The sequence below is a fragment of the Tupaia chinensis genome, unplaced genomic scaffold (assembly GCF_000334495.1).
Source record: "Tupaia chinensis unplaced genomic scaffold, TupChi_1.0 Scaffold000116_1, whole genome shotgun sequence".
NCBI classification, from domain to species: Eukaryota; Metazoa; Chordata; class Mammalia; order Scandentia; family Tupaiidae; genus Tupaia; species Tupaia belangeri.
Window position 1 is genome coordinate 1,233,444 of NW_006159580.1, and position 16,298 is coordinate 1,249,741.

Below are 16,298 nucleotides of genomic sequence, written 5' to 3' on the forward strand. Positions count from 1 at the left end.
AAAATATATTCAAAGTGTTAAGAGAAAAGCAATTTCAGCCAATACTGTACCTGGCAAGACTATCTTTCATGTGGGAAGAAAAGAAAAGAACATTCTCATATAAACAAAACCTGAAAGAATTTACCAGTACCAGACAAGATCTCCAAGAAGTTCTCAGGGGAGTGCTATATCAGGAAAATTAAATACAGACACACAGAAATAAGAGTTCAAAAACTAAGAGAGTGGCCAACTTAATCGTAGGGAGAAGTCTGGAGCTGAATATTATATCCCAGAATTTAATTGGGAAAATTGAACCACAACAGAAGATAAAGTACATGAGACTGAATTGGTGAAGTATAATTTTATGACTTTTGACTAAAATATTGCTAATTTTCTTGTAGACTTTGTTATTTGGTTGTAAGGATTTGTGTCCTGTCTTGAGATATGGATAGGTTCATGCACCTATCATTTGATCAGAATCCTAACCTGTTTCCTGGCTTTAAGCAAAGTTTCTTAGTATTTCTTTGATTTAAGTTAAATCTGGTTTTCTTAATAGTATCAAGTGAACTTGCTATTGAAAGTAGTTAGATTATTTAAGAAATAGTGTTAGCAATACAATGTGGGTGGGAAAGGAATGGAAGACAATTGTAGACTCCAGAGATAGTGTGAGAGGAGGGTGGGAAAGGACAGTGATTCAGAAATAGGGGTTAAAAAAATTTCTAGAAACTAGAAATGGGAAAATTTGTGATATTAATATGTATGATTAAGCCACTATGAAGTATATTCTGGATGGGAAATCACATTTTGTATGTCATGACGATGCTTAGGGAAAGCTTAGCGAAAGAATGTAAATTAAGTTGGAAAAAAAAAGTTTCAGAAAAAAAAATACCTATTCGATGACTGCAGTATGATATATAGCCCCAGCCAGGTGCTACTTTATAGGATGTTCACTCTACTCATTGAGGCTTATGCCTAAAGTTGGACTTGTGTTCACAGAAATGTATATATCAGCTGTGCTTGCTATGAAAACATTTAGATTAATTAAGATCTTAGTGACTCAATAAAATGTGGAGGAAAACAGTATAGAAAGCAAACATAGATACCAGAGACAGTGTGGGGGGAGAGTGGGAGATGGCAGAGGGTAAGAGATAGGGAATCAAGGACGAGGAAAAAAAAGCAAAACATAGGAAACAAGAAATGGAAAATTATTTGTTGACAATAACATGTATGCTGATGCGCTTGATTAAGCCAATATACAGTGTACTCTGGGTGGAAAATCTCATTTTGTATGTTGTCATGATGTACAGTGAATGAATGTAAATAAATAAATTTAAATTTAAAAAAACTTAAAAATAAAAGGTAAATGGGCAAAACACTTAGATGAGTATAGTTTATAAAAGAGGATATCCAAAATTCTAATAAGCCAATCATCAAATAAATGAAAATTAAAATCATAATGCAACATAACTACACACTCACCAAATGGATAGAATAGAGACTGACAATACCAAGTGTTAACAAGAGTATGGAACAACTTCTATGCTCTGCAGTGAATGAAAGTGCTATGCCCACGACCATCTCTACTGAAGCTGAACCTATGCACAGCCTCTGCATGACCCGCAAATACTCCTTCATATATAAAACACAAATGTGTACATACATTCACCACAAGGTATATACAAGAATGTTCACAGCAGTATATTCCTTTTTCTTATGTATTTTAAATTAACATAGAGAAAATGTCCTTCCTCATGGTGTATCAGTCCATGGCTTTTGACAAAGGTGTAGAGTCGTATATCTACTATCAGTCATGACAGAGAACATTCTGTGTCGCAGCTCTGTACTTGGCCAGCTTCTAGAAATATACCAAATTCCATCTACAGTGGAATGGCTAAATTGTGGCCTACTCACATGATGGGATATCGTAAGTAACAAGGATGAATGAACTATAAATAAACATGACAACATGGATGGTTCTCAAAAACATGACAGTGAGTGAAAGTAGAAAGTAGCTAGACCAGACAACTATATTCTGTATGACTGCATTTCCCTGAAATTTATAAAACTAATCTATGACATTTGAAACCAAGATAAAAGTTATATTTAGGGGGTGAGTAGATTATCTTTGGGGATGGATACGACACAGGAGGCTTTGGGCTCTGGAAGTAGTCTGTTTCCCATGTAACTTTGTAAACAACCACTGAGCTTACCGTTTGTGTACTTTCATACAGTTCATGAAAAACTGCACTGAAATATCATGTGTCATCTGCCACGGCAGTCCCCAGCCCTCCTGGCCCAGGATCAGCGAAGGAAGACTATGCCTCCATGGACGGAAGGGGATGGGGGATCCTGGGATGACCAAGCACACCACATCCACCATGCACCATGTCCACCACTACTGCACTGCAATACACAATCGCACAATAGGGGCTGAGCTCCCGTGAGAATCCAATGCTGCCATTGGTCCGACAGGAGGCCGAGCCCGGGCGGCAATGCCAGCAGCAGGGAGCAGCTGCAGACCCCTAGGAAGCCTCGCTGGCTCACCCGCAGCCCACTCCCCATCACGCAGCCCAGCCCAGTCCCCAACAGGCCACAGACTGCGACCAGTCTGCAGCCCGGGGGATTGGGGGCCCCTGCTCTATCAGATTAGGCAAAATTTGTAATGGTTAACAATATTCTCTACTGGCAAGGCTCTAGGGAACAAAAACTCTCACACACTGCTGATGGAGATGTAAAATTATAAAACTCCAATAGAGGGGAATTTAGAAAGGCCTATCAAAATTATACTGTGGGGACCAGCAGTTAGCATAATGGCTATGTCGCTGGACTCCCACATAGTCGACCGTGGTTCGTGTCCCAGACCCGGTGGCTTAAAACTCACGCCGGGAGCATGTGTGTGCGTGCCCAAGATCCTGAGAGGAGAATGGAGGAGAAGGGATTGCGGGGTGGCCATCCCCCCTCGGGGGGTGATTTCTCACTTTCTGTCTCTCTGTCTCCGTCTGTCTGGCGAGCGCACACACCCTATAGCGAAAAACCTCTCCAAAAAAAAAAAAAAATTATACTGTGTATACATTTGCTCTTTAATCCAACTGTCCCAATTTAAGAATTCTATCCTAAAACATAATAGCAAAAAGACTGGAGACAACCCAAATGTCTATCAAATGATAACTGGATAAATCAAATATGATGTATCCACACAAGAGAAAACTATTAAGCCATAAAAAAGGAATAAAGTACTATTACATGCTGAACCTTGAAAACATCATGCTCAGTGAAAGAACCAAATCACAAAACCACGTGGTATATGAGTCTGTTTATATGAATTATTCAGAACAGACACAGAAAATAGATTAGTATTTGTCTGCGCTTAAGGCAGAGGAGAATGAGGACAGGCTGCTCATAGATCTGTTCCTTTCCAGGTGGCAGAAATGTTCCGACACTGACTGTGATGACTGGACATGCCAGTAAACACAGTAAAACAGCTGAGCAATCCACATCGGATAGATGGACTCTACTGTACGTGAATAATATCTTGACAGAGCTGTTCTTAGAAATACGACAGCAAAATTTTATCTCATAAACAAAGTCATTTACTGCTAGATCCCTTGTAATAGCAAAAAAGGGGGGGAGGACCAGCAGTTGGCATAATGGCTATGTCACTGGACTCTCATGTAGTCGACCGAGGTTCGAGTCCCAGACCCAGTGGCTTAAACTCACGCCAGGTGTGTGTGCATGCATGCACAAGATCCCGAGAGGAGAATGGAGGAGAAGGGATTGTGGTGTGGCCATCCCCCCTGGGGGGTGATTTCTCACTTTCTGTCTCTCTCTGTCTTTCTGGCGAGGACACAAGCCCTATAGTAAAAACTTCTCCAAAAAAAAAAAGAATCCAAATATCCATCAATAGAGAACTGGATAAATAAAATATGATGCCTCAGTAAAGTAAGGCTATTCTACAAATACAAAATGGAATAAAGAACATATCTTTTTTTTTCTTTTTTTTGGAGAGGTTTTTTTGTGCTCACCAGAAAGACAGAGAGAGACAGAGAGACAGAAAACGAGAAATCACCCCCCCAGGGGGGATGGCCACGCCGCAATCCCTTCTCCTCCATTCTCCTCTCGGGATCTTGTGCATGCATGCACACACACCTGGCGTGAGTTTAAGCCACCGGGTCCAGGACTCGAACCGTAGTCGACTACATGAGAGTCCAGCGACATAGCCATTATGCTAACTGTTGGTCCCTAAAGAACATATCTTAGGGACCAGCACGTGATGTAGTGGTTATGTCGGGAACTCCCACATGGTCACCACAGTTCAAGTACCAGACCTAGTGGCTTGAAAATCATGCCGGGCACAAGTGTGTGTGTGTGCGTGCATGTGTGTGCGCACGCGTGTGCATGCACATGCCCAAGATCTCAGAAGAATGGAGGAGAAGGGATTGCCACATGGCCATCCCCCCAGTTGGTAATTTCTCAGTTTCCCTCTCACTGTCTCTGTCTCTCTCTCCAGCAAGCACACACACCCCAAGGCAAAAACCTCTGGGGGGGGACAAAAAAAAAAGAACATGTCATTCTACATCTATGGAGTAACCTCCAAGATATACTTTTTGTTTTTTAATTGCAAGAGGGGGTACATACACTCTCAAGAAGAGAGAGGACGCCCCCAGTGGAGCAGAGTCACGCTGCAATCCTTTTTCCTCCATTTCTCCGTCCTTTCAGGGTTTGGAATAGGGGCACACACATGGGTGTTTCCTAAATCACTGAGGCCAGTATTTCAACTGTGGCCAGCCATGAGATCTGGTTTTCCACGTAGCACTCAACTCTTCACTAAAGGGCAAGCCACGGGACATACTTTTAAGTGAAAATGAAAAAGGTAGTGCCACTTTGTTTTTATAAGACAGGAGATGGAGACAATACAAACATCCATCAATATATATATATATATATATATAAAATTTTAAGAAAAAGCACCCCCTCATGGGGCATAGTCATGTTGCGACCCCTTCTCCTCCATTTCTCCCTCCTTTTGGGGTTTTGAGGGTGTACACATATGTGTCCAGTGTGTGTTTCAAGCAACCAGCCCCAGGATTCAAACCATGTGATCCACATGTAGGATCCAGTCACCTTAACCACCAGGCCAGGCCTAGTCCATAGAGCCACTATACAGCTTCATATAATTTAATATAAATTTAAAACAATTTAAAAATTAAAAATAAATGAATCCTTTTGCATGTCAAATTGGTACTCAACCATATAAAGAATAATTTCAAGTAACTTTAAAACACAGTTTTGAGGGACCAGCAGTTAGTGTAATGGCTATGTCACTGGACTCCCACGTAGTCGACCGCGGTTCGCGTCCCGGACCCGGTGGCTTAAAACACGCCACGCGAATGTGTGTGCGAGCCCAAGATCCCAAGAGGGGATGCACACACACATGCCTGGCATGAATTTTAAGCCACCAGGTCTGGGACTCAAACCATGGTCAACAATGTGGGAGTCCAACAATGTAACCATTACGTTATCTGATGGTCCCAAGAGGAGAATGGAGGAGAAGGGATTGCGGCATGGCCATCCCCCCAGGGGGTGATTTCTCACTTTCTGTCTCTCTGTCTCTCTCTGTCTGTCTGGCGAGCGCACGCGCCCTATAGCAAAAACCTCTCCACAAAACAAAACAAAACACAGTTTTGACACCCCAATGGGATCTATATTTAGTTAACAAAAACACACACACATACCTACTGTACTCAGCAGTATTATTGATAGTTAAGACATTAATTCTGTTTTTTTAAACTATCAAAAATGTAAATTATTTACTATATTTTAATGTTAGGAACCAAGATTCAGTATATGAGTAGAAGAAATCCTAGGGCCTGAAGGTGATGCAGTGCTGAAACACAATGCTTTGCGAGGCTCAACACACCCAGCTTTGCGGTCATGCGACCTTGCTGAGCAGGCCTGGCACTGGTGTGCTCATGGTTGGAACTGACTGAGGCTGGGAACGGATCACAGCGTCAACACCCTGTTGGGGGTGCTTTCCTCCCCTTCTCTCTCTCTCAGCCATGGAAGAAGTAAAACAACTTTAAAAAATAAAAATAGGGCCAGCAGGTGCCGAGGTGGTTAAGGTTTTGCATTCCCACATGGCTGACCACAGTTTGAGTCCCAGACCTGGCGGCTTGGTTTCTCGCTTTCCCGTTTTTTCTTTCTCTCTGGTTAAATTCAAAACAATAATAATACTAATAATAAATAAAATAAAATGAATCATTTTAATTTTAAAAAATGAAAAATAGGGCCAGCAGGTGGCACCAGAAGTTAAGGCAGCTAGATCTCATATGGCTGACTGTGCAGTTTGAGTTCCAAACCCAACAGCTTGAAAATCGTGTCAGACGTATATGCATGCGTGCCCACAATCCCGAGAGACTGGCAGAGAAAGAACTGTAGTATAGCCATCCCCCAAAGGGGTAATTTCTCACTTTCTCTCTCTCCCTCTATGGTGAGCGTATGTCCTCTATAGCTAACTAAAAAAATAATAATTTAAAAAATTAATTACAATTTTAAAAATAATTAATACAAATATTAAATCAAAAAAGTCAACCCAAACCCCTCTTTTTTCATATTTGAATAGAAAAGTATCAGCATAGTGTCACAATTTATTTTTCTGTTTTGTTTTTTTTAAGACAGATTTTTCTAATAGGGTACATGCACTTGCCCGAGAGACAGAGAAAGACAGAGACAAAAAAGTGAGAAATCACCCCACAGAGGCCAAAATCCCTTTTCCTCCATTCTCCTCTTGGGATCTTGGGCATGCACACACACATGCCTGGCATGAATTTTAAGCCACCAGGTCTGGGACTCAAACCATGGTCAACAATGTGGGAGTCCAACAATGTAACCATTACGTTATCTGATGGTCCCTATTTTTCTCTTTTTTAAAAGTACATTTTTCTGGGCCAGCCAGTGGCATGCTGGTTAAGGAGGCCGGATCTCACATGACCAACTACAGAGTTTGTGTCCTAGGCCCAGTGGCTTGAAAAATATGCCAGGTGCACATGTGCATGCCCAGGTGCTGCCCAAAATCCTGAGAGAATGAAGAAGGGATTGCAGCATGGCCATCCCCCTTGGGAAGGGGGCGCTCTTACTCCCCCACCTTGGGCCATCTCTCACCAGTAAGTACACGTGCCATAAACCAAAAGAAAAAAAAAAAAAAAACACCTCTTTTCCTTCTTGAAACACTGCACAGTGAAAAGTTTTAAAGCAAAGACAACTCAATGAACACAATTTTACCCAGATGATAGTCTTTAATAGCATATATTGGGGCCAGCAGGTGGCTTGGCAGTTAAGGCAGTGGACTCCCACACAGCTGACAACAGTTCACATCCTGGACCTCGTGGTTTGCTCACCTTCCCTCTCTCTCTCTGTCTGTCTCTCTCTCTGGTCATATTAAAATAATCATAATAATAATAAATAGCATTAAATTAATAAAATAATTATTTTTTTAAAAATAGCATTTCTCAGGACCAGCACTTAGCATAATGGCTATGTCGCTGGACTCCCACGTAGTCGACCGCGGTTTGCATCCTGGACCGGGTGGCTTAAAACTCACGCCGGGCGCGTGTGCGTGCGTGCCCAAGATCCCGAGAGGAGAATGGAGGAGAAGGAATTGCAGCATGGCCATCCCCCCCGGGGGGTGATTTCTCGCTTTCTGTCTCTCTGTCTCTCTCTGTCTGTCTGGCGAGCACATATACGCTTTAGCAAAAACCTCTCAAAAAAAAAATCGAAAAAGGAAAAAAAGTAGCATTTCTTAGGCCAATAGTTAAGGGACCCAAAGTCTACATTGTCACCCACATTGTTCAAATTCTGGCCTTGGTTGCTTAAAAAACACGCCAGGCACATGTGTGTGCATATGCAGAATACTGATAAGACAGACAAATAGAGGAGAAGATATTTCAACATGATCACATATCATTGGGGAAACTCTCTCCTTCTCCCTTTCTGTCTGTCTCTCTCTGGTGAGCTCACACACCCTCTGGCAAATTAATAAATAACATTTCTCACTAAAGGGAATCAGGGGTCTTTAGAGAACTGTCTGGTTCCAGATTTACGCTAAAGATGCATAAGAGGAGTCCAGACAGTGGCTCAGTCGTCAGCACAACACTCTCAGGGCTGACCCACATGGGAAGGGCCCAGGTTTGTGTCTGGGGACCTCCCTGAGTGCACCAGGACCTCGACTGCCCATGATCCAGGGGCTGGCTGAAGCTGGGAGTAGATGGCAGCGTTGAGATCCTGTTGGATGTGCCTATCTCTCTTTGTCTCTGTCTCTCTCTTTCACTCATGGAAGAAAGAAAAAAAAAACAAAAAAATTAAAAGATGCATAAGAAAAGCCTGGAACATCTTGTTCTGTCTAAAAGTAGGACAATTACCAGGATCTTGTCCAAAGGGCATGTTCATCTAGAAAGGCTATAACTAACCAAAGATGGGGACATCTGAACCTCGAAAAGAATGACAACTATAAAAGTATAAGTTACAACAAACATACCTAAAAATATAGGAGGCAAAAAGTAAAATGTAATATAAAAATGTGTAAAATGTAAAACTAATATAAAATGGTTAACCACTCTAGAAAAGTTTGACAGTTTCTTTAAAAATTAAATGCTGGGACCAGCAGATGGTGTAATGGTCATGCTGCTGGACTCCCATGTAGTTGACCACGGTTCGGGACTTAAATCCACACTGAGCATGTGTACATGTGTGCCAAAGGTCCCAAGAGGTGCAGGAACAGTGGCATGGCCACCCCGCCTGGGGGCGACTTCTTGCTTCTGTCTCCCTGGTGAGTGTACACACTCTATAGCAAAAATCTCTCTCTAAAAGAAAAAAAAAAAAAGAAAATTCAATGCTGCCCAGTAGTGGTGACCTGAGCAGGAGGGTATAGTCCTAGCTAACAGGGAGACTAGGACAAGGCGATCACAGGCAAGATCTCACCCAGAAAATTACAGCTTCTCTCTGTCTCTCCCCTCACGTGCTCCCTTGCTCATATGCTCTCTCATGAAAAGAAAAATAAATAAATAAAATCCACTCCTTATTTACCATACCACTCAGCCATTTCTATTTCTAGATATCTATCCGAGAGAAATAAAAGCACGTGATCACACAAAAACAAGTATAGAGATGTTCACAGCCCCATTATTCATGACAACCTACAATCAGAAATAAAATGACAAATGGAAATAAAATGAAAGTGGGGACCAGCAGGTGGCATGGTGGTTAAGGTGCTGGACACTCCCACATGGCTGGACCTGGTGGCTTGCTTTCTCACTTTCCCTCCCTCTCTCTTTCTCTCTCTCATGGTGTGTGTCTCTCTCTGGTCAAATTAAAAAAAATGAATGAACACATAAAATTAAATAAATCTTTCTTTAAAAAAAAAGCTGGAACCTTGCTGGTTTCCAGTTCTGCCACTCAGCAGCTCTGCAACCTTGTCCTGTTTCTTCATCTCTAAAATGGGGATAATATTTATATCAGTACCTGGCTCCTAAGGTAATACAAGGATTAAATTAATAGATTCATGGGAAGTACTTAGGAAAGATGCCTGGCCTGGAGGAAGCACTTAGTTTGTGTTAACTATTATTAGATGGGAGTCCAGCGACAGCCATTACACTAACTGCTGGTCCCAAAATGAAATAATTCTTTAAAAAAATGAAAGTGAGTAAGAAAATGGAAAACAAATTGTGGCATATCTATACAAAGGAACAGTACTCAGTGCTAAAGTTTATGTTCCCCCCAATCTCATCTATGTTGAAACCTACTGCCCAATGTGTTGGCATTAGGAGGCAGGGCCTTTGGGAAGTGATCACATTATAAGGGCAAAGTCCTCATGAATGAGATTAATAGTCTTAGGAAAGAGGACAACTCAACTGGAGAGTGACAGAGAGGGAAAGTGAGAAAGCAAGCCACCAGCTCCAGGACTCAAACCACAGTCAGCCATATGGGAGTTCAGTGCCCTAACCACCATGTCACCTGTTGGCCTCCCAAAAAAACTTTTTAAGTATAGTTCAGTAAAACTAATTATAAAATAAGTATTAGATGATGCTGAGGAATTCTTATTAATGCTATCAAATGTGATAATAGCATTTTCTTTCCAGTCCTTGTCCATTAAAGAGATAGGATAAGAAAGTATTTACAAGTAAAACCAGGTGGCATTTGGGGCTTGCTTTCAGGTACTGTGCACACACATATACACAGAGTGGCAGAAGAAAAATGAAAAAATATGGGAGCAGCAAATGGCATAATGGTTACATCCCTGGACTCCCACACAGTCAACCACGGTTCAAGTCCCAGACCCAGCAGCTTAAAACTCCCAGGAGGTGTGTGGTTCTGTGTGTGTGTGCATGCCCAAAATCCTGAGAGGAGAATGGAGAACGGATTGCAGTGTGGTAATCCCCCCTGGGGGGTGATTTCTCGTTTATGTCTCTTTGTCTCTCTTTCTCTCTCTGGCAAGTGAACATACCCTATAGAAAAATCTCTCTAAAAAAATAATTTAGGGACCAGCAGTTAGCGTAATGGCTATGTCTCTGGACTCCCACGCAGTCGACTACGGTTCATGTCCCAGACCTGGTGGCTTAAACTCACACTGGGCGTGTGTGTGTGCATGCCCAAGATCCCGAGAGGAGGATGGAGGAGAAGGGATTGCGGTGTGGCCATCCCCCCTGGGGGTGATTTCTCGCTTTCTGTCTCCCTGTCTCTCTCTGTCTGTCTGGCGAGCGCATGCGCCCTATAGCAAAAACCTCTTCAAAAAGAAGAAGAAGAAGAAGAAGAAGAAGAAAAAGAAGAAGAATTTTAAACATTAAAAAAGAATGGCAAGATGTTGGTAATAGTGAAAGTTAGATCTTGTTTGTTGGGCTTCATTATAATATTTCTCTTCTTTAATACATTTTTGCAATTTTCTATATTAAAAAGATTTTATTTTTTAACTACAAGGCAACCTGGAGCAGTTAAGATGTTGGCAATAACAGGACTCAAAGCAACTAACCTCTGTCCCGACGCGAGGGCAATAGGGGACTGTCCATTGGGGGGCCGAGGCTCCTCACACGTCTTCATCTCCACCTCTACCTTATCCAGACACTGAAACAAAAGCCACAGCGAGCTGAGCGTCTGCACAGAGCCCCACGGCCCGAAGGAAGACAGCACAGTCCGTCTTAGCCCTCTCTGTGCTCTGGTGCCTAGAACAGTACCGCACCCGATAAACACCTGCCGAATACAGGAGTGACCGAACTAAAATGCCGGTGCATTCCCTTCTGCCCGCTTCTGCCTCCGGCGGCAGCAGGATGAGTTCGCAGCAGAAAGGCCAAACAAATCGGAGCTGCACAGACACTGCTTTCCTGGGGCAGCAATGTTTGGGGTAAAGACCGGAGTCTCAGTCAAGCTCCTGAGCGGCTTTTAGCTGATCATCACCCAGCAGCCAATATAAACTAAAGCTCTCATTTTTCCTGTTGGTATTTCAAGGGAAAATATGGAAGTAGGGAAAATAGGAAGGATAGAGCCTGGGCAGCAAAAAACGTTATTCCAAAAACAAAAAAGCCCAAGAATCCTGGGTCTCAGGTGTCAGCGCTAGGTCCTGCATGGCACGGCAGTTCCAGGAAAAGCCCAGACAACGTCTCTGACTCAGAGACAAGCATGCAGGGCCATAAAGCAGCAGCCACCATTCCTAAAAGGATCAGGCTATCAGATCCCTGTCTTCTCCTCTCTCTTTTAAAAGCCCAGCCAGCCCTCCCCTTCCATTACTGAGAATCAAGAAAGGCCATTACCAAGCAAATCGGGTGTGTCTTCAACTTTGTCCACTGGATCTGAAAGAGGAAAGCAAAGACTCAGGGCTGTGGGAGCTGCCCCTCAAGAAGGCAGGCCCGCTGGCCAAAGGCGCCCACAGCACTCTGGCCCTATCCTCACCCGGATCGAGGCCCTGTTGCAGTAGACCCGCGTGATGGCTAACCAGGTGGGCAGCTCCAGCACATTCTGTAGAACCTCTTCGTCCAGCTCCAGGTTGGTCAGCTGACCCTCCCCTTTCAGAGTGCTCAAGTTGATTTTGTCCGGGGAAAGATTCTTAGTGAACCTGAAAAGAGCAATTTTAAAAAAAAGCTATTAGTTTCATAAACATCTGCTAAATGGACATTCTACCCGTAATGCTTCTGAATTTGGAGAAGAGAGAGTGAAAGAACTGACCGTGCCACTTCCACACCTTACAAGATGTCAGATGCATCACCCCGCTCCAGAACCTGTGACGGGGATCCTGGGGAAGTGGCTGTGACAGCGGCAATATAGTCTTTTGGTATTTCTGCCTCTCCTCTTAAAAGCAGACAGAAACACCAGACAGCAATGCAAAATGTCCATGGATAGTATTTAAAACAAAATAGAAGATAAAATATGCTCAGAAATCCCCATTACAAGCAGGTGGGGACAGTGTCGTGGACAGTGCTGTAGCAGCTGAGCAGGACAAGCTAAGGAAAGTACAAGCACATCTGAGGATGGGGAACCCCGAGAGCCAACGAGCAGTACGTGATCGGCAACGTGGGCCACCTTGAGAAGAGCAATGAAACCAGGAGGGGTTCTGTCCGTGGCAAGGGATCCTCAGGGAGGCCTCAAGAGGCTGGAGCAGCTGGAGGAGTCTAGCCATGTAAACTCATGAAACCAACTTTCCACATCTCCCTCCTAAGAAAGGAACCCCACATGGAAAAGAATCAAAAATTAGCAAGACAGAGGACCAGCAGTTAGGTAATGGCTATGTGGCTGGACTCCCATGTAGTCGACTGCGGTTCGAGTCCTGGACTCGGTGGCTTAAACTCACGACAGGCACGTGAGCGTGTGTGCCCAAGATCCGGAGAGGAGAATGGAGGAGAAGGGAGTGTGGTGTGGTCATCCCCCCTGGGGGGTGATTTCTCGCTCTCTGTCTCTCTGTCTCTCTCTGCCTTTCTTGCAAGCGTATGCGCCCTATAGCAAAAACCTCTCCAAAAACAAAAAAAGAGCAAGACAGAAATGGTGAAAAGAGATGGAGAGATGGTCCAAGTAAAGGCGGGGGGAGGGGTAGCCAGGAGATCACGGAGCGCGGGCTGTCATGGTTTTAAACACTACTCAAAACAGAAGAGGGAGCTCTGTGAAGGCAGAATAGGAACCAGCGACAGGCTGATAATTGGTTTGTTCAGTGCAGTGAAAGGTAATCCCAAACACACACACCTTCCATGTGGTGAAACGTAATCCCAGACACGCACCTTCCACGCTGTGCTGAAAGATCAGCAAACCACTGACAGCCTCCCCAAAGGGAGTGAGCCTTAGTCTCATCAGGCCAGTGGGTCCGGCTGCTAGTGTGGAGGCGGTACAGAGGGCCGGGGAAAACTGCTGACCTACACGTAAGTGTGCAGCCAGCAAAACCCAGGCCACAGCAGACTGCAGGTCAGGTGGCCTGGACATACGCAATTCACACGGGCCAGTCTTCCCACGATTCTGCGCCAGTCTTTTTCGCCAATGGGCTCTCGGCACCCATGCCCTTTCCTAAAACAGATCACTGTCTGTCATTCAAGGCCCACCTAAGACATCTCACAGAGGCCTTCTTTCCCTGAGCGCTGCCATTTTTATTTTTATTTATTTATTTATATTTTTTAGAGGGTACGTGCAGGTGCTGGAGATGAACATTGAAGAAGGGGGGAACAAGAAAGTACCCTCCCAATGGGGGATGTTCACGCTACAGTCCCTTCTCCTCCACTTCTCCTTTAGGGACTTGGGGCATGCATGCAAACGTGCCTGTCCTGTTCTTCAAGCTGCCAGGGTCAGGATTCGAGTCATGCATTTGGCCATGTAGGATACTAAGCTCTTTTCTCCTCCACTCCCGGAATCTGTAATACACATTTAGATCACAGGTAGTCTTCAGACAGTCTCCCATTTTCTGCTGTGTAAAGACCCCTGCTCAGTTAGGTATTAAGCCCTTTGAAGTCAAGGGCTTAGTCTTGGCCATTTTTCTTTGTCAAAATGGCTGTCTGACAGAATGCTGGGCCTCTTAGCTAATCGCCCTGCTGGCTAACTGGTCTCCGCTGCCTTCTCTCCTCTTTTAGGCTGGATCAATTTAATGGCCAGTTCCTCATAGCATAACCCTCTCTCCTATATGACAAACTGCAGATGAACCTCATCCTTAAAATTCTGGGACCAGCGGATGGCGTAGCAGTTACGTCACTGGACTCCCACAGGCTGACCATGGTTCAAGTCATGACATGAAAATTATGCTGGGTGCATGTGCATTTGTGCCCCCAGATCCCTGGAGGAGAATGGAGAAGGGATGGCAGCGTGGCCAGCCTCCCAGAGGGTGATTTCTCATTTTCCTTCTCTGTCTCTGACTGACTCTCTCGCTCTATGGCGAGCACACATGCCCTAAGGGAAAAACCTTTAAAAAAAATTCTCACTGTTGCTGACTTCCAGTCACTCTTGTCCACCCCAGACAATGAACTGTATTTTGTTCTTTTAACCATGACTATACTTAGCCTTTACATACATTAGATGCAAATAGTCTAATTTTTTACAGATTTATTTGTTGCTGTTAATTTTTTTTTTTTTTTAATTTGAACAATGAGGTACAGAGAAAGAGAGAGAAAGGAAAAGTAAGAAAGCAAGCTGCTGGGTTCAGGACTCAAACCATGACCACGTGGGTCAGCCATGTGGGAGTTCAGCACCTTAACCACCGCACCACCTGCCAGCTCTGCTAATAGTTCACTTTAAAGTTATATATTTGGGACCAGCAGTTGGCGTTATGGCTATGTTGTTGGACTCCCATGTAGCCAACTGTGGTTCAAGTCCCAGACTCGGTGACTTAAATTCACACCAGGTGCATGTGCGTGCGTGCCCAGGATCCCGAGAGAAGAATGGAGGAGAAGGCATTGCGGCATGGCCATTCCACCTGGGGGTGATTTCTTGCTTTCTGTCTCTCTGTTTCTCCCTGTCTTTCTGGCTAGTACACGTGCCCTACAACAAAAACCTCTTAAAAAAAAAAAAAAAGTTCTGTATTGAACACTTTTTCACATATATCCTTTCCTTTAACTAGGTTGTGCTTTAGTCTTTTTGTTTGTCCCCTTAGCATAGATTATGACATCCAAGAGTTTTATCTTTGTGATTATTTCTCAACAGCGCCTAAAACGGTACTGTATAAAAAGGTTGTTTAATACTTTTTTAAAGAAAAATCCCTTTATCAGGGGTAGATGGTAGTGCAGCAGTAAAACACCATGCTCTGCACGTGTGCCCTTACTGAGGGCTTCTGCGTTCAAGTTTAGAGACCTCCCTGGGTGCCCCTTGTGTGTACGTCCCTGTGGCTGGGCTGGCTGGGGGTGGGTCAGTGTCAAAACCCTATGGGGAGTGCCATCTCTCTGGCTCATGCAATTAATAATACATAGACTTTTTAAAACTTCTTTTCAGAAGTTTATCAATATGCTAAGCAGTATTGGATATTAAGGGATACATAAGAATGAACTGGCAGGGTTAGCAGGTGGCAAAAGGGTTAAGGCACTGGACTGCCACATGGCTGATCATGGTTCGAGTCCCAGACCTGACAGCTTGAAACTCATGCCAGGTGCAGATGTATGCATACCCAAAATCCTAGCAGGAGAATGGACAAGGGATTGCAGCAGGGCCATCCGCTTAGGGGGTGATACATCGCTTTCTCTTTCACTGTCCCTCTATGGAGAGTGCACACACCCTACAGCAAAAACCTTTTAAAAAAAAAAGAAAGAAAAAGAATGTACTGGCATGATAACAAGGAACTCAGGGATGTGTTACCTATAGATAAGGAGGCTTCAACTGCATGGTAACGCATATTTCTCAGGTTGGAAGGGGACTGTATGCTGTTCTTTATATTACTCCCTGCCTTTTCGTATGGCAAATATTTCTTTTTTCTTTTTTTTAAAGAATTATTTTATTTAACTTCATTTATTTTACTTTGACCAGAGAGGAACAGAGCAAGAGAGAGAGAGAGAAAGAGAGAGAGCAAGCAAGCAGGTACAGGACTCGAACCATGATTGGCCATGTGGGAGTCCAGCGCCCTTAACCACGCCACCTGCCAGCCTCATGTCTGGCAAATATTTCGTAATAAACTTCTCTAAGACTTTTTTTTTTTTTTTTGTAGAGGTTTTCACTATAGGGCATGTGTGCTCGCCAGACAGACAGAGACAAAGAGACAGAAAGTGAGAAATCACCCCCTGGGGGGATGGTCACGCTGCAATCCCTTCTCCTCCGTTCTCCTCTTGGGATCTTGGGCACGCACGCACACGCACCCGGCGTGAGCTTTAAGCCACCGGGTCCAGGAC

At 44.0% G+C, this 16,298-nt stretch overlaps 1 protein-coding gene across 1 annotated transcript in view; it reads right to left on the reverse strand.

The window, feature by feature from the left end:
• Positions 1 to 16,298, reverse strand: part of BLTP3A (bridge-like lipid transfer protein family member 3A) — a 120,718-nt gene that overhangs the window by 66,661 nt on the left and 37,759 nt on the right. Inside the window, exons 2-4 of the mRNA XM_014586172.1 lie at positions 11,911 to 12,073; positions 11,772 to 11,810; positions 10,997 to 11,088 (exon numbers count right to left, since the gene is read on the reverse strand). Coding sequence (XP_014441658.1) covers positions 10,997 to 11,088; positions 11,772 to 11,810; positions 11,911 to 12,073 — 294 coding nt within the window. The remainder of the gene's footprint in view (positions 1 to 10,996; positions 11,089 to 11,771; positions 11,811 to 11,910; positions 12,074 to 16,298) is intronic.